A 16,581-nucleotide genomic window follows, 5' to 3' on the forward strand; every position below is an offset into this window, starting at 1 on the left:
TGAATTAGTTTTGTCTTCAAGTAAATATGAATCTTTGACAGTCCAAGAAGCCTATGTTTGACATTATTTTCAACAACAAATGTCTTCAAAGGTTGACACCAGTATTCCCATTCCTCATTAAATTTTCAGTAAATCGGAGCGTATAGCTATAAAAGTGTCAGGATATTTCAATCGTTGAAACTTATACATACAAGTTATAAACACTACTACTTAAGTAAGTTAAAGATCAATATTATTAGATTTGTTGATTTTTATTTATTCGCAATATCTTACATGAATGATGGGTTTCAGTAAAACTGCTTGGCTTCATCATTTGATGAGCCCGGAAATTAATTTAAACTTAAGTTGTATTAATATTTTATTATGTGTATTGTATTTATTTAATTCTTTATCTCTTTCGGTAGATCTTAAGAAATATTATCAGTCCTACAGAGACTCAAACAACAGTAATAAAGAAATATCTAATCCAAACTGTCAAACAATGAGCAACAAAGTTTCGAACTTCCAGCCTTCGGACAAGTTGTTCAAAAAGTACATTGATAAAATAAATGTCGAGAAATATGAAGGACCACCCCTTCCTGGCTCGGCTACAAATTTGCTTCTTGAAAACGATAGGAGGATGAACGCAGAGAGGTAAGTTTTTCTTTTTATTCAAAATGATGCAAATACAAAAAAGTCGTCTTTAACAAGAACTAATACATTTTAGTAAGATCAACTAACACTCACCTTTTAGCATCACTAAATTGCGAGTTAGTGTATGTAGTGATCTTTAGTATCGGTAAGTTGTGAGTTAGTATATATATATATAGTGATCTTGAGTATTGCTAAACTGTGAGTTAGTACATGTAGTGATCTTTAGTATCGCTAAGCTGTGAGTTAGTGATCCTTAGTATCGCTAAGCTCTGTGAGTTGATTTTTAGTTTAACGTCCCGTTCATCAGCGAGGCTATATGAGACGTGGACCTACTGATTAACGTGGAATCCGAACCACGTGAGCTCCCGCCGGGAATCGAACCCGGGCCTCCCACGCCAAAGGCACGTACGCTAAGCTAAGCTCTGTGAGTTGTGTATGTAATGATCTTTAGTATCGCTAAGTTGTGAGTTAGTATATATAGTGATCTTGAGTATTGCTAAGCTGTGAGTTAGTACATGTAGTGATCTGTAGTATTGCTAAGTTGTGAGCTAGTGTATATAATGATATTTAGTAACGCGAAACTGTGAGTTACTATGTAGTATTACAGAAATGTAAAGGACCTGATATTTTTTTTTATAATTTCGAGAATTGGACTCCAATATTATTTTAGTGCAGGAAAACGGAGTCACCTTGGAAAAACCGAGTAACACAAATAAATTATTATTGGAATAGTAACACACTTGGAGAAGGACACCAGGAACCTAAAACAATTATATAACAAAAACATTTTGTTTTATGAAAAATGTGAAAGCAAGTGTTTCCCCGCATACGTCACTAAAACTATTATTTCATAGTCTAGAACGCGCTGGTTCTGAAGAACATGAGAAAGGAAAATAACAAATGAGGCGCATATAAAAACTACTGGTTTCTAAACCAGGGTATATTCAGTCTTTCAATTTTCCAGTCATTCAATCGCGTTCAGTCGGCTGAATTCTCTTCTCGATTCGTCTCGTTTGTTAAGTCGGAGACTATCGGGCAGGTAGTGAAATTGTAATTGACCACCGTAGTAACGCGAATATATTGTCGTCGTTGCTGACTGTCGTCGATGGACCAGAAAATGTATGTTTTATATTGCATGGTTTCTCCTACTCTTATGCATAATTATGGCAAGGCAGTACAAGTCAATTACATCCTCATAACCGTAGGTTTAGATAAACTCGGAACAATTAATCTTGTAATTTGTTTGCAAGAGAAACTATTCTCTTAAAGCATTTTAATGTTTGTTTATAAGCACATAGCTTCACAATGTATAGCTGTAATTTGCCAATGTATTATGTCTCAATGTAACAATTACTATCCATAAACCTTACGTAGTGTATTCTAAACTCTATGACATACGAGTGTCATATTCTTACTGTGGATGACCCATTCATTCATAGATGATGGTATTTGATTTAGAATAGCCCTGTAAGGTGCTCATCCACTTTGTATTATTAATATTCAATACAATAAAATGAGATAGCCTAGGTTAATCACCGTGTAATCTCTGTGTTTAATCAAGGCAACTCTTTTAATTCCTGTTCTCCTGCATTAGGTTAAATGATAACGGTCAAATTATGAATATTAATTAGTATACTACCGAGGTAACAATTGGACATGTTAACTTTACTATTAGTTATCATTGTAACTAGTAATTTGACACATTTTATTATCACTTGCCCGTGATAGTAGTGATCTTTAGTATCGCTAAGTTGTGAGATAGTGTATGTCGTCGTCTTTAACATTTTCGATAACTTATTGCAGATTTTAGTGCTTTGTATGAGAAAAAGGGTCGAATTGAATAAAATATGAACAAGTAGCGGTGTCACGTGTACACCACATGAAGAAGATTGGTTTGTATGGCGTGATGTTTTCTCAATAGTGAAACCAGATGTGGTAATAGATATGTCACTTCCTGTTTTAGTTGAGATATTAGAGTGGAAATGGAATATATATCCTTGAGACACGTAATTGATTGCGGAAAAGCACTTCTCGCTTTTTTTTTTTTTCTTAACAATTGAAGTTAAAACTGGAAGTAGTTGATTTCTGCCACTTTTAGTTTGAATAGAGGATTAAGAGAGAATATGGAATGTATGTTCTTAGAACGTTAAATCAGTTTAAAGAAGAAGCTTTCCTCATTGTCTGGTATCGTTTTTGCTCTAAGTAGATCAATGTTAAAACTGGAAGTTGTAGTAGATCTCTATCACTTCAAATGTTAGTGGAAAATTACAGATGGAGATGAAATATATCCTTAGGACGTTTTACTATTTACGATGGGGTGCTGAGGAAGTGGCTTTCCTAAGAAAGCAGTGAGTTTTATGATGGATTTATTCAACATATTCCACCTTCAATTGAATACATTTTTTTAATACATAGTCCTGCAGTTCGTCTAATTCCTTAACCCTTTAATACGCATGTTGTACTTCGTTCGCTATCCTCGTGTATAGTTGCTGTTCGGTTCCGACGCACCGTAGGTGATGGAGGATTTCACCAAATTCACTATGAGGGCTAATTTATGGCTGGTCGAAGGAAAGTCGATGAAGGAATTCAGTTTTCTGGTTGCCAGATTTTTTCTTTTTAGTTTTTTTTTTTTTTTTTTTTTTTTTTTTAACATCAAATTAAAACGTAATGTTTATGAATATTGTATAAGAACAAACAGTTGCAAAACTGTTAACATGTGATGAGCCGATTTTAGAAATGTATTATGTGAAATCTAATAAACATACAGGGTTATTCAAACAGATTTCAAACATTTATTTCTTCCAAACTACAAAAGATAGAAACATGATTCGAACGTTACTTGATTAAGAGAAGTTTCAATTTATTGTTAGTAATTATGGTGTGCATTCAATATGAGCACCGTGTGTTACACGACAAATGTCAAAACGGTGGCTCATTTCTTGCCACACACGAATCAGCTGGTCTCTAGTTATTGAATTCACTGCCGCAGGATTTTCACTTGCCCAAATTCTAACGTTATGGCGATTAACTTCACCAGAAAGATGAAAAGTGGATTCATCGGAAAAAAATAATCGTTGAGCAAAATTGTCTTCTTCCATATCATCTAACATGCTAATGCAAAATTCGTACCTTTTGTTCTGGTCGTCAGGATGCAATGCTTGCAATAACTGCAGTTTGTATTGCTTCATGTGCAGATGATGTTTTAGAACTTGCCATACCATTGGTTGAGGAATGTTAAGTTCTTTGCTTGCTCGTGATATGGATTTCTTTGGGCTCCTTTCGTAAAGTGTATGAATACGCTCTACATTCTCGTTCGATGTGCGTGGACGTCCCGTGCTTTTCCCTTTGCAGATGCAACCATCTACGAATTTTCGATGCCACTCGTAAATTTGCTTATGATGCGGCGGTTGTTTATTAAATTGACGGCGAAATGCTCGCTGAACTGCAACGATGGACTCAAGTTTCGCCAATTGTAGCACACAAAAAGTCTTCTCCTGTGATGCCGCCATTTCACTACAGAAAAAAAAAGCGCCAATGCGGCCGTGATTGGAACTTCTATCGGGACTGTTTAAATTGTAAACTTCTCTTAATCATGTAACGTTTGAATCATGTTTCTATCTTTTGTAGTTTGGAAGAAATAAATGTTTGAACTCTGTTCTTTCTTTTTGAATAACCTTGTATGTAGACTGACTATAAAATCCATTTTCCATTTTTGACACTTAGCACGGATTTTATTTTCAGTCTACATACGGTGTATGTTGTTGTGAGACAGTGCTAAGAAAGATAAGTTAAACTGTCAAAGTTTGCTTCAAACTTACCACACGTGTTCTATATGAACACCTTGCGTAATACGGCACACATCAAGCTGATAGTCTTATCTCCTGCTAAACCCTTTGTAGAATGTTACGGTTGATATCAGCAATTCATTTTATGCTTGCTGCTGACTCTTGGCGGTAGAAAGTGGAAACACTGCGTGGAAACTAAACTTTGAAGCTCTACATATGTTTGTTGGATTGCACAGAATAAATTTCCGAAATCGGGTCCATCATTTTGACTTGCCCTGTATAAACCGTTATATAGATTTTGCTTTTTGACTAACATACTATTAAACATATTTAAATTTGCACAAATTCATAATTTAGGAGTTCATAATATCGTATAGTATTTTCGCAGCAATGGATAATAGTAATAATAAATTTAATAATTGGATTTGTATTCAAGACAATGAGTACACAAAAAACGAAATGAGAATAAAAATTGATGAATGAGTTTACTGGCTCTGTTTTATACAAGTGGTTCGTTGAGCTACAAGTTCACGTCTCAGCTTCGGTGTTGTAAGATACAAAGAACTCCAACCAACCAAAAATGATTCGTGAGCGCTTGTTAAGTTGTGTTAGAAATTACTGGAAAGCAAATGTTAGTAAGTCGGAGTTTTTTGATGGCAGCGAATTAATGGCAGCGTAATAAAATTATTTATGAAAAAATCCCAGTCTTTGTCTAAATTCTTGTAGTTGAGGGACAGAAACTGGTTTTGTTCTTTGGTTTACAAAGGTAAATTTAAAACGGGAACTGGAATTAGGATTTGCACTGCAAACTTCGGTTACTTACTGAAGTTCGTTGTTAACTACAACAAAAATAATTCTTAATGTTAATAGTATAAATATTAATAATATATTGTGATTCCATATTTATATAAGTTTTCCATCTTTGCCAGAATTCGAACCAAGGACAAACATGATAGAGCAACTGTAGAACAAGTAATGGATCCTCGAACCAGAATGATTCTGTTCAAACTTCTCAACCGCGGTTTTATTACGGAAATTAATGGATGTATTTCCACTGGAAAGGAGGCGAATGTGTATCACGCAACTTCCAAAACAGGGCAAGACCAAGCCATTAAAATATACAAGACATCGATTCTAATCTTTAAAGATCGTGACAAATATGTTACTGGAGAATTTAGGTAAGTAAAGTTTTAAACCTTATGCCATGATTGCTCATAGATGCTGTATGATATGTAATGTATAACTCAAGTATTGAAGTCTTACCTTGCATCATGAAATAGTTATACATATTCAACTGAAAAAATGTTTCACATTAACTTGATACTCTTCACAGAATTTTGTGTTTAGATTCTACAACCAGCATGAAGTGAATTACATTTATCGGGAAATTCATTTCAATTTTTACTCACAGGTAGGATAACACATTAAGACAATAAAAAACTTAAAAGTGTGCATCACACCTTTTACCCCAGAAGCCTAGTTCGTTACAGTTTTGAGAAGTGTTTTTTTTTTTTTTTTTTTTTTTTTTTTTCCGCTCAGAAAGAGCCCACAAGTAAGCAGGAACCTTCGCAGATATATCCAGTTTAGTAACTTTTAGAAGTTATCGACAAAGGTGTCAGAACCGGTACGTTTGGGCGCCGCCGTTTGGGCACTGGACGTTTGGGTGCGAGTTAAATTAAAAAGTCATTATGTTAGGCGCTGAGTACTAAGTTCCAATCAAGATATCGCAAGGTGTCTACTGTAGTGGAAGTCCTTGAATTATACTGGATTTTGTTTTACATACTAGAAATACTGGAATTTCAAAATTCAAAAAACTGAATTAACAATTAGATTTTGTAAATTTAAGTTTCAACCAAAGTTAAGTATGCTTTTTATTTGATAACTTTTCAAGCCAAAGGTAAGTAGACCAGACTAGATATGATTGACTGCATTACGTACATAGTGAGTCTATTCAATTAAAAAAACAAAGCATGACTTCTACTGTAGTTATGCAATAAGTGTGAATGTCAAACACATTTCTAGTGGCTAAATGACCAATATATATACACTTAACTATTATTTTTCACTTTGAAATCGTTCTTTTTTCCTTTCGCCACTTTCTTTAGTGCAGATTAAATGCTTACAATGGGACGAAAAAAAAGTGTGTTAAGTTTTGATTTTTATATTGGAATGCTAATAAAAAAAAGAGATACCAGAAATACAGCATACTACAGTTCCTAAACTCAATGTCTTAGACACCCTGTATTGACAGCTTTCCCTCAACTCGATTAGGATTTAGGATTTTTAGATTTCTGGGCTCTCGGCATGTAAAGCCATTTAACCCGTCACATTTGAGGGAGCACACTATCCGGGGAAAGGAAAGGAAGAAAGGATTGGGGAAGGAAGGAAGCGGCCTGGACCTATAAATTGGGTACCATCCCAGCATTTACCTGGTGTGAATGAGCAAAACCTCATTCAGGGTGGCCGGCCTGAAAGAGCATGTTACACTTTTTCGACCGAGTGCCCCTACCGGGAATCGAACCCGGGACCGCTCGCACCGAAGGCGAGAGCGTTAGTGACTACGCCACGCGGGGCCACTTCTCTTAACTCGAGTGCGCGGAAATCTTTTATTGGTAGTTCTTTATTGGACTTAAGGAAGAGAAGAGTTTGGCAAAAGTAATACGAAAGAAAGCAAATTTTAATATTCATAAGTATGTAATTATTAACTTTTTTAAAAAATACAAAAGTTAAATCAATATGTTTTAATTAACATTAAGAAAATTAGTAACAGTTCGTCTGATTCCTTCATTTCCTAGCTTTCTTATATAATACAAAAATTAGATCAACATTAGATCAGAAGTACAAGAATCGTGAACAAGCGAAAAATCAACCCATGACGAGGTTAGGTAACAAATGCCACAAATGCATTAAACTATTTAATTTAGATGAATAAATAAGATAGAAAATAGATAGATAAATGAGATGAGATAAAGATAGAAGTGTAGGAAATGTATATATCTTGATTCGCGCTTAGTTTTCAGTGCCTAGCTTACTTTATATTTCGTAAATTGTGATTTTTACTATGTACCTCGCGCCCAAATGTCTGGCGCCTAAACGGCTTCGCGCCCAAACGTCCGGTGCCCAAACGGCAGCGCCGAAACGTCCGCGCCCAAATGGTGGCGCCCAAACGTCCTGTCCCGGTCAGAACGTAGTTGGAACTGATTGTTGAAGTTCAGTTACTTCATAATACAGGGTAAGACTGTTCATATTTGAGCTCTTTCGCCATATTTGATAATAAGTCAATCCAGCTGTCATTAAAAAATCTTGCAAACCCATCTTTCTATTTACTGTATACACAATAAACTTTCTAAAAGCAAGAAAGATATCTCCACCCAGTGGACAAATAGTAAACCTCCTCATTAAAAACATGTATTTCGGCGTGCTTCGCCTTCTCGTAAAAAAAAGTTTCGGAAGCGGTGAAACTTTTTTTTTCTTTCTTTGACAGCGGGAGGGCGATAGTAGGTAGCAAGTAACACGACACAGAAAGTTGTATGTGTTTTGACTACTTGCAAGATGAAAAAATTGTTGCATGTCCCTTTCAAGAACTACAAGATGCTTGCAGCATGGCAACCTAGCGTTGGATTGTTTAAAATGTAAACATATATGTGAGATTTCTTCGTCATATATGGTACCGCGAGTGTGATAACTTTGTAAGATGCAAAAATACAGAGTAGGTCATAACGATACACTTTCTTGTTTGTTGCATGAAGTCTTCGATTTACGCACTTCTTTTTATTCCCACTGGAACATGGGACTTCCAATGCACGCCTTCCTCTCACACGATTCTTTGCTGTTTATAATTGTAGTAGCATTTTCTCCTTTGATTGCGGCAAAATTGCATGCATTAAACTGTATATAACCTAATTATTAAATGAAACGGTACTGTGAAAATGGACCTTGCAATGACATCTAATATGTGCTGCAGCTGGAAAACTTCATGCACCACGGTCTTCAGTTAAACTCTTCATCTTCACGTACGATTTTTTGTTTTGATTCCGCCCATCAGTTGTAGTCTCTGTTGCTCCCTCCTTTTCTTTCTTACGCCATAACCTCGAACACCTCTCTCATGATACAGTTCCTTCTGTTCCAATGTCCCAACCAGTTTCTCTTTCTTTTTTCGGTTACATCTCAAATTGTTCTTTTGTCTCCAGCATTTCTAACCTATCTGATAAGTTTCTTATAAATTTGTATACTGTATGGTCAGAGTATATTACGTTGCATTCTAGCACAGTACACTCTTAAAAAATAAGTTCATTTTATACTACGCAAAATAGTACCATCTTTATCCCGCGACTATACCGTGCTATTGCATGACTTATCGAGGTCAGACGTATATAGGAAATTCGTTATCGTAGTACGTTTTGAGTTCAATTTGATGGACACCTAAAATTGATCAATGTGTTTTCATAACAACTAGAAGAAGGTGTAATAAAGCGTGAGATTAAAATCTTAAACAGGGCTTTAAATTGATAAATTTTCCATTTTGTAATATTTTCGAAGTGTGTGAAATATTTTATACTGAGTACTTATATTTTTCCACTAGTTGAAATGCCCGCTCTTCAAACGGGAAGAATAGGTTTTTATGGAAAATACTTCAAAGAGATATTTGAACTTACATCTTGATTATACTTGAAACCCTCTCCCCCGTTTCGTTCCCCCGCGTATTTGAATGGAAGTGACAGCCCAACCCAAGTGCTGTGTTCAAGAATTCATTTTAAACAGTGCAGCCGTTAGTCTTCAAAGAACTTACTTCCTTCGCCCCTTAGAATATGCGTTTCAAGCAACGTGTAATTTATAAAAGCACATGTCAGTCCAAGCACTATGCTCAACAATTTATTTCAGACGTTTTCCCGTGATGATCACGAGACAGACCAAGTCGATTTGAATATGGAAAAAAATTACAGAAATTGCTTTCGTTTTTCTAAAAACAGAATTTTCGAGAACCCTGGAATAGTGTCCAACTATTTTTAATTGATGTGAGATACTCTATTTTTTTTTTTTTTTTTTTTTGCACATTTGAAGCCCCACCCCCACCCCCTCTTCCCCTTCCTTGGGATATGGATCAAAGTGACACGATAGAAACTCAGCTTGAGGTAGGCACTAACTAATTCAAAAATTAATTTGAAACAGTTCAGCGTCTTTTTTTTTTTTTTTTTTTTTTTTCTGATGCGATCACAGATAAGATTACTTTCATGAAGGAGTTATACATTTATTCTGTCCGTCTGGGAGACAAAAAAAATCTCAGGAAGTACTTTAAACTCATCCTAGACCGCAGCATAGATGTAGATGATTTTTGGTACTTGAGTACACCCTGGCCTAACTCAAATTTGTAGCACATTTAAGTAAAGGAAGGGAAGATGTGAAGGAGAAAGTAATGTTTGACAGCTAATTCATAGACCACTGCTCGGATTTTCATCTTTTTCGTTGCATGAGTAGACCCTGGCCTAACTTAGGTTTTTAGTACATTTAGGCAAGGAGAGGGAGAGAAGGCGTGAAGGGATGACGTAAAAATATGTTTGATAACTAATTCATAGACCGCTGCACCGATTTCGATGTGTTTTGGTACATGAGTGGAGCCTGATTTAAGTTAGTTTTTAGCACATTTTGGTAAGGGGGAGGGAAAGAAGGCTAGAGGGGGGTGACGTAACAATGTTTGACAGCTGGCTCATAAACCACTGCAGCGATTTTTATTATTTTTGGTACGTGAGTGGACCCTGGCCTAACTTTTTTTTTTGCACATTTTCGGCGAAGGGGAGAGGGATGGCATGTAAAAATAATTGAAATTGACAGATAATATTGTACAGTCTATAGAGTTTCGGGATCGTTGAGATGAATGGTATTACTTCCAATGCCGTTTAAGTCCAAATTCATCCCCCTTTCGCATGGGGTGGTAAAAGTTGGTTGGTTGGTTGACTATAGAGTTTTGCGTCCTATTCAGCAGCGAGGTTATACGAGATGTAGACCTACAGCTTAACGTGGGATATGATCCATATGAGCTCCCACCGGGAATCACTCAGATCTCACGCTCCCAACGATGCGTACGCTAGCCATATACCTACAAGTAAGATCTGGCTGTAGAAAGGAATTGATATATATAAAAATAATCGAAACCGACCAATATTAGTGACCAATGGATATTTTCTAGGTCGCTGAGGTAAATGGCGACACTTCTGATGCCGTTAAAGTCCAAGGTTAGTCCCCGTCGCCATGGGGGAGGGAAAAGGATTAAATGTAAAAGAAGTCGAAAACGACCGATATTAGGGTCCAATACATCGCGATAGACACGTCCGATACCGTTCAGGTCCAAATTCATCCCTCATACGTATCCTAAGAGGAGAGGTCCAAATTATTTCCATAAACCTATTCTCCCCGTGTGAAGAACGGGCATTTCAGCTAGTAATAAATTTCTGATTGTAAGTATATAGGTGATATGTCTCTTGATGTATTGTGCACTGTTGTTCACATTTTCTTTCTACGACTTCCATAGATTTCGACATGGTTACTGTCGACATAATCCACGAAAGATGGTTCGCACGTGGGCTGAAAAGGAAATGAGAAATTTAGTGCGAATCCACGGAGCAGGTCTTCCTTCTCCTGAACCAGTCTTACTTCGAGGTCATGTCTTATTAATGAGTTTCATAGGAAAAAATGGTTGGCCTGCTCCGAAGTTAAAGGTAATAAAGCTCTTTATTCTATTATAAAAATCATAGAGAATTTTTTATTATTTATTTATTTTATTTAAGAATGTAATTGGTCAACTATTTGTAACACATCCTCATAGCACGCTCGTGTATCGAATACGTTCATGGAACTCATTCCTATTTAGTGCATTACATTAATCATTCATATTGTGAGTAATACATCGTTCTACTAAGCAGTCGACACATTCATGTAGACCAGCGTTTCCCAACCAGTGAGCCGTTAGTGTGCCGCGAGGAAATCGAAACAAAATTAATAATTCTATAGAAACCAAATTGCAAGACATAGGAAAATATTTCACATTGCTTTCAACTTCCAGAACGAAAAAAAAAAAATACTGTAATTGTAATATATTATTGTACATACGTTACTGAGTAGCAGATAGTATTTCGGAAACAGAATTTTATTTGTCGGAGCCTCATACACACCAATGTTGACAAATATTTTCCTATGCTGCAGTTGACTTCATTTGACTGGGTGAGGGATCCGTTTGCGTCTTCTGTCCTACAGTCAGCAGAATTAAATGTCCAGAAAGAAAGGGAATTGGTCGATGTGAGGAATGACTGAGGTTTGAAGCTCAAGTACTCACAGCAAGAGATGGCGTCATTCTGGATTTCTCTCCGGAGAGAATATCCAACTATTTCTACAAAGGCTGTGAAAGTTCTCATTCCATTTTCTACATCCTACTTAAGTAAATCAGGATTTTCTGCAATGAATACAATCAAGTGTAAGAACAGGTCACAACTGTTAACTCCGGAACACAATATAAGGGTGTGTTTATCAACTATCCGTCCACAATTGAAGAAGGTTATGAAAGAACATCAAGCTCAAGTTGCACATTAATTTTTCTTCGTGAACTAACTTACTTTATTTTTGAAAATTCCTAACCTTAACCCTAGGAACACCAGGGGGGGGGGGGCTCGGAGGCTCACAAATTATTTTTGTTATATTTTGTACCATTTCTAATTGCAGAAAAAAAAAAAAATGATATTGTCAGGCTAACCCCATTCATCATAAGACGTGCTTGCTTAGATTTTAGTGTTTTGTTTTTCTATTTATAAAGAAAGCGCTGTGGGTCTCAGAGCGCTGTGGAGGCCTTGGTAGTACTAAGGGGCTATTCATCGCATATGCTAACTGGTATATTCCAGTGTTTTGGCTATTCATTTTCCTTTGAAACAATTTTGATATTACAACATGCAGGGACACTCTGAGGTATTATTCTGGTGCAGTGTTGCCAACTGCACATGATAAAAAAATTAGTATATACATTTTTTCTGATTATTTTCTTGGCACCAAAATATTTTATTTTCTATTAGTTTATTCCTTCAAGTGTGCTAACACCTAAATATGCTACTTTATAATATAATCATACACACACACGTACATCGGGGCCATAGATAAATGACTATTTTTCCTGAAAGAGGAAAAACTTTCCTCTACTCCCTGTGGCTTAGCATCCGCAAACTTCACTGGGGTTCGCGAAGACCTCAATGCTGCCAGATTTCTAAACTGAGCTAACGAAGGTGTCATTTTTTAAAAAGTTTCCTAATTCCTTCAGAATTAAAAAAAAAAAAAAAAAAAAAAAAAAAAAAAGTGAAGAGTGTAAATGCCTCTAAAACGGTAAATATTCATTCTCAATTCCTGCAAGTTTTTGGTGCTACAATATACAACTTAAGGCAGGTAGTAGGGTTATTTTCCTTTTTTCCTCTTGAGTTTTATAGTTTTCCGGATTTTGCAAACCATAATAAAATGAATCGCATTCTTGTAAATTTAAACATGATTTTTTTTTGAAATTTATATATAAAGGGGTAAAAAAGAAAGACAGTTTGACTTAGATCTTCTTCATCCATGAATGAGCTGTAACACACACAAAGAATTTAAAACAATTTTTTTCTACTGTTTTGAAAATTAAAGAAATGAATAGAAAGAAGGAAAAAATCTTAGCTTAAAATGCTTTCTCAATAAACTTCGTTCCTTATAGAAAGATTCAATATATTGTTTTATAGCTAACAATAGTTTACTAGCGCAAATCCCGGAGGTATGAGGGGGACATGTTCCCCAATCTTGGAACTGGGGGACTGTCCCTTCCAATAATCCGATTTGATTTTTTTTTGGGGGGGGGGGAAGAGAAACGTGATGATTTGTGAAGACATCCGAGACTAACTATGAATTTCCTTATTCCCTCAGAACATTACGTCGTCTGTTACATAGTATGGGGTTTTCGTATAAATCAATGCCAATAAAAAGCGCGAAATGTGAGTCCAATGAAGTTATTACTTAGAGATACTGTTATCTCGAAGAAATTAAAGCTTACCGTTCCGCAGGATACTGTGACGTATACCTAGACGAAACTTGGTACGATAGTAACACGTGCCAAATCAAAAATTGGTCCGACGACCCTTTGACAATTGCACAGTTGCAACTTCGGACAAAAAAGGAGAAAGAATCGTTATTATGCACTTTGGTGGCCGATTTGCTTTTGTGGATAGTTCTTTATTTATAACTCACAAGAAAATGTCTGATGCTTCTCCTGTCGATTATCATGGGACAATAAACGCAGAAATTTTCGAGCATTGGTTTGAAAACTCCATACTAAAACGCTTAGAGGAGGTATCTTCTATATATTTGTATAATGCCCCTTCCCGTAATTGTGTAATTAATCCGAAGCCTAATACTTCGTAGAAAGAATAAACTATTCTTAATTATATGTGAATCTACAATAGTGCCATTTCTAGTCCGGTCCCGATAATCCCTATTCTCCAAATTATTGATGAACAACTGCCTGCGAACGGAAAAATAACGCAATTAGACGAATTGGCAACATCATATGGGCATGTTGTTTTAAGATTACCTCCATATCATTGCATACTTAACCCAATTGAAAAGGTGTGGTCACAGTTAAAACGGACGCTAGCATCCCAAAATATGAAAGGCGAACCCCTACCAAAACTGGTGCCTTTATTAAATAGTGCATTCAACAGAATTAGAGTTGACAATTGGAGAAATTACATAAGACACGTGGAGGATATTGAAGACAGTTACAGAAATCTTCAGTCAATTCAAGTAGAGTTTTTAGTGGAAATAAGATTCGTCAACAGACGATTCTGACTTAGATCAGGAGTAGCACTTTTCCAGGGAAGACAGTACTCCAGAGTTTTTAATATTCTCTTATTTTCGTATTTCATGCACCTTACAAAATTTGTGGTTGGTTACTGTTCAGTTAAATTTTTTTCTTGTTCAAAATATTTGTATTCACGAATGGGCAAACATATAATTGCATGTTTTTACATAAGTTCCTATTTAAAAATAATTTCCCTATTTATTTTTGCGTTAATTAAAATATTGATATATTTTATTGCAAGTTTTTATTTTGTAATATGATAACGCTTGCAGAGTCGGCCGAGTAGATCCACTGTCTTCTCGGGAATTCCGTTCCTAATCCAGTAGTTAGCAGCACGTTTAAGAATCCTCAGATGCACGGGGACTATTCCAAGTACAGTGCTTCTCCGGGAGTCATCCTATATGCTCCGCTCAACTTCAAGAGGATAGAGCGTTGCACTCTGCTCACCTTTCGGATATTGTCGTCGCGTTCAACCAGCCTGTGTGCCCACACGATGGCGCAGTAGGCCAATACTGAGGTCCACAAGGCGTCGTTGTACACTCTGACATGTCCAGGTTGGAGTTGGAGGATTCTTCCTCCTAGAGAGAGGATTCTTTGTGCTAAACTATTTGCTCGATTGCAGGAATATTCAATATGCTTCTGCATATTGAGTGATTCATCCAGAATCACTCCGAGGTATTTAATATGCCTAACCCTCTTGATGGTCTGCCTGCCGAGTTTAAGGATTGGGTCCCGAAGGAGCCTTTCCCCGAACAGCATATAGACCGTTTTGTTGACTGAAACAGTCAACTTATTCCTGCTGAGCGCTAAAATAGCATTCCCCTTTGCCTCTATTTCTCTGCGGGAGTCTCCCCCCGTGAATACGAGCAAGTCGTCCGCGAATGCCACGAGATCAAAAGTCTCAGGCAATCCCAATAATTCCGTTAGGAGTGGTTCAGTCGCTACATCCCAGAATGCTGTTCTGCACACAGATCCCTGGGGACAGCCCTTGTGCAGGTTTTGGAGATGCGAAGGCGAATGTGTGTGAAATGAAAATAGGATTGAGACATAGAAAGCAGTAGAGCAAATGAGAATTTTGAGAAGATTCTAAAAATGTCGCCAATCTCTAATTAAAATCTGAATGGAAAAAAGTAGTAGGCATATAGTTGTACCTAGGACCACTGTGTACAAACCGCTATCACCATATCTAATTGAGTATTAAAAAACGGTACTCACTTTAAACGTTCTTTAAGCTTGTTGCATCCCCAAAATTTACAAAGTTCATTAGGCTGATTCAAAGTTCAATGGATTACTTGATGGTAGATACACAGTCCGATGACAGCACATAGATCGGTGAAACTAAGTCCAATACTCAAGTTTTAATAGCGTAATGATATTCAGGCGAAGTATTGATGAACTGCTGTCTATCCGATGATTACTAATAGATACTGGATCACCCACTGATTCCAAATTGGATCCTGCAATCCCTTTTGTAGATACTAATAGCGTGGAGACGCTTACCTCGATGATGTGTGTTTTTCTTCTCTTGGGGTTATGATGATGCAAAAGCTTACACAATGATAGATTTCTGTTGAAGTTAGAACATCGATCGAAAAAAATACCTACCTTACTCATGAATATAAGAGGCCTAGAAGATTTCGCATTTTATTGGAAATAGGCGATATGTTTCCTTCCATAGGCGATATGTTTCCTTCCTTGAAAAGAAGCGTGATTTAAACACATATACATGATACGAATATTTACCTGTATGTCACTTCGATAATCCTACACAGTTACAGTCTGCTTTTATTACAGATAAATACTTGCTAAAATGTATTACAATTAGTTATACATGTTATCTCATCTTTTGATGATGTGAAGGAAAAATCAGAAAACTAGTTATTATTAATTACTTTAGAAACGTATGCGTAACTGCGATACGAGTTTCTATGACAAGAGATTAATATCGAAATACTGAACTCAATGTTCATATTACTAGGAGATGAGAGGGTATCATCTCTATAAAGAAACAAAAGTGTCGCTGGAGGTTATGTTCATATGGGGTGCAAAATACACTGCATATGTGACAATTTTCTTTTCAGGTACATGTCCCCTCAGAAAGACATTTTAATTCACATAGTGACTGTAGTAAAAGTATAGCAATAAAAATATTCTACATTAATTATTGATAATACTGCGGATTTATTATGGAGAGAGAAAAAGAAAAATTGAAGTTCAGATTGCTTTGTGGGGATTTGCCATTTTTCCAAGAATTCGTGAATAAATGCTATTTATTGTGATTAATAGTCATACTTGCCGTCTTAT

At 36.3% G+C, this 16,581-nt stretch overlaps 1 protein-coding gene across 1 annotated transcript in view; it reads left to right on the forward strand.

The window, feature by feature from the left end:
- Window positions 1–16,581, forward strand: part of RIOK1 (RIO kinase 1) — a 50,633-nt gene that overhangs the window by 12,339 nt on the left and 21,713 nt on the right. The window contains exons 3-5 of the mRNA XM_081746777.1: window positions 405–633; window positions 5,348–5,596; window positions 10,945–11,131. Of these exons, the coding sequence (XP_081602903.1) occupies window positions 405–633; window positions 5,348–5,596; window positions 10,945–11,131 (665 nt within the window). The remainder of the gene's footprint in view (window positions 1–404; window positions 634–5,347; window positions 5,597–10,944; window positions 11,132–16,581) is intronic.

The sequence above is a fragment of the Thermobia domestica genome, chromosome 18, assembly GCF_964235325.1.
Source record: "Thermobia domestica chromosome 18, izTheDome1.hap1.1, whole genome shotgun sequence".
Taxonomy (NCBI): Eukaryota; Metazoa; Arthropoda; class Insecta; order Zygentoma; family Lepismatidae; genus Thermobia; species Thermobia domestica.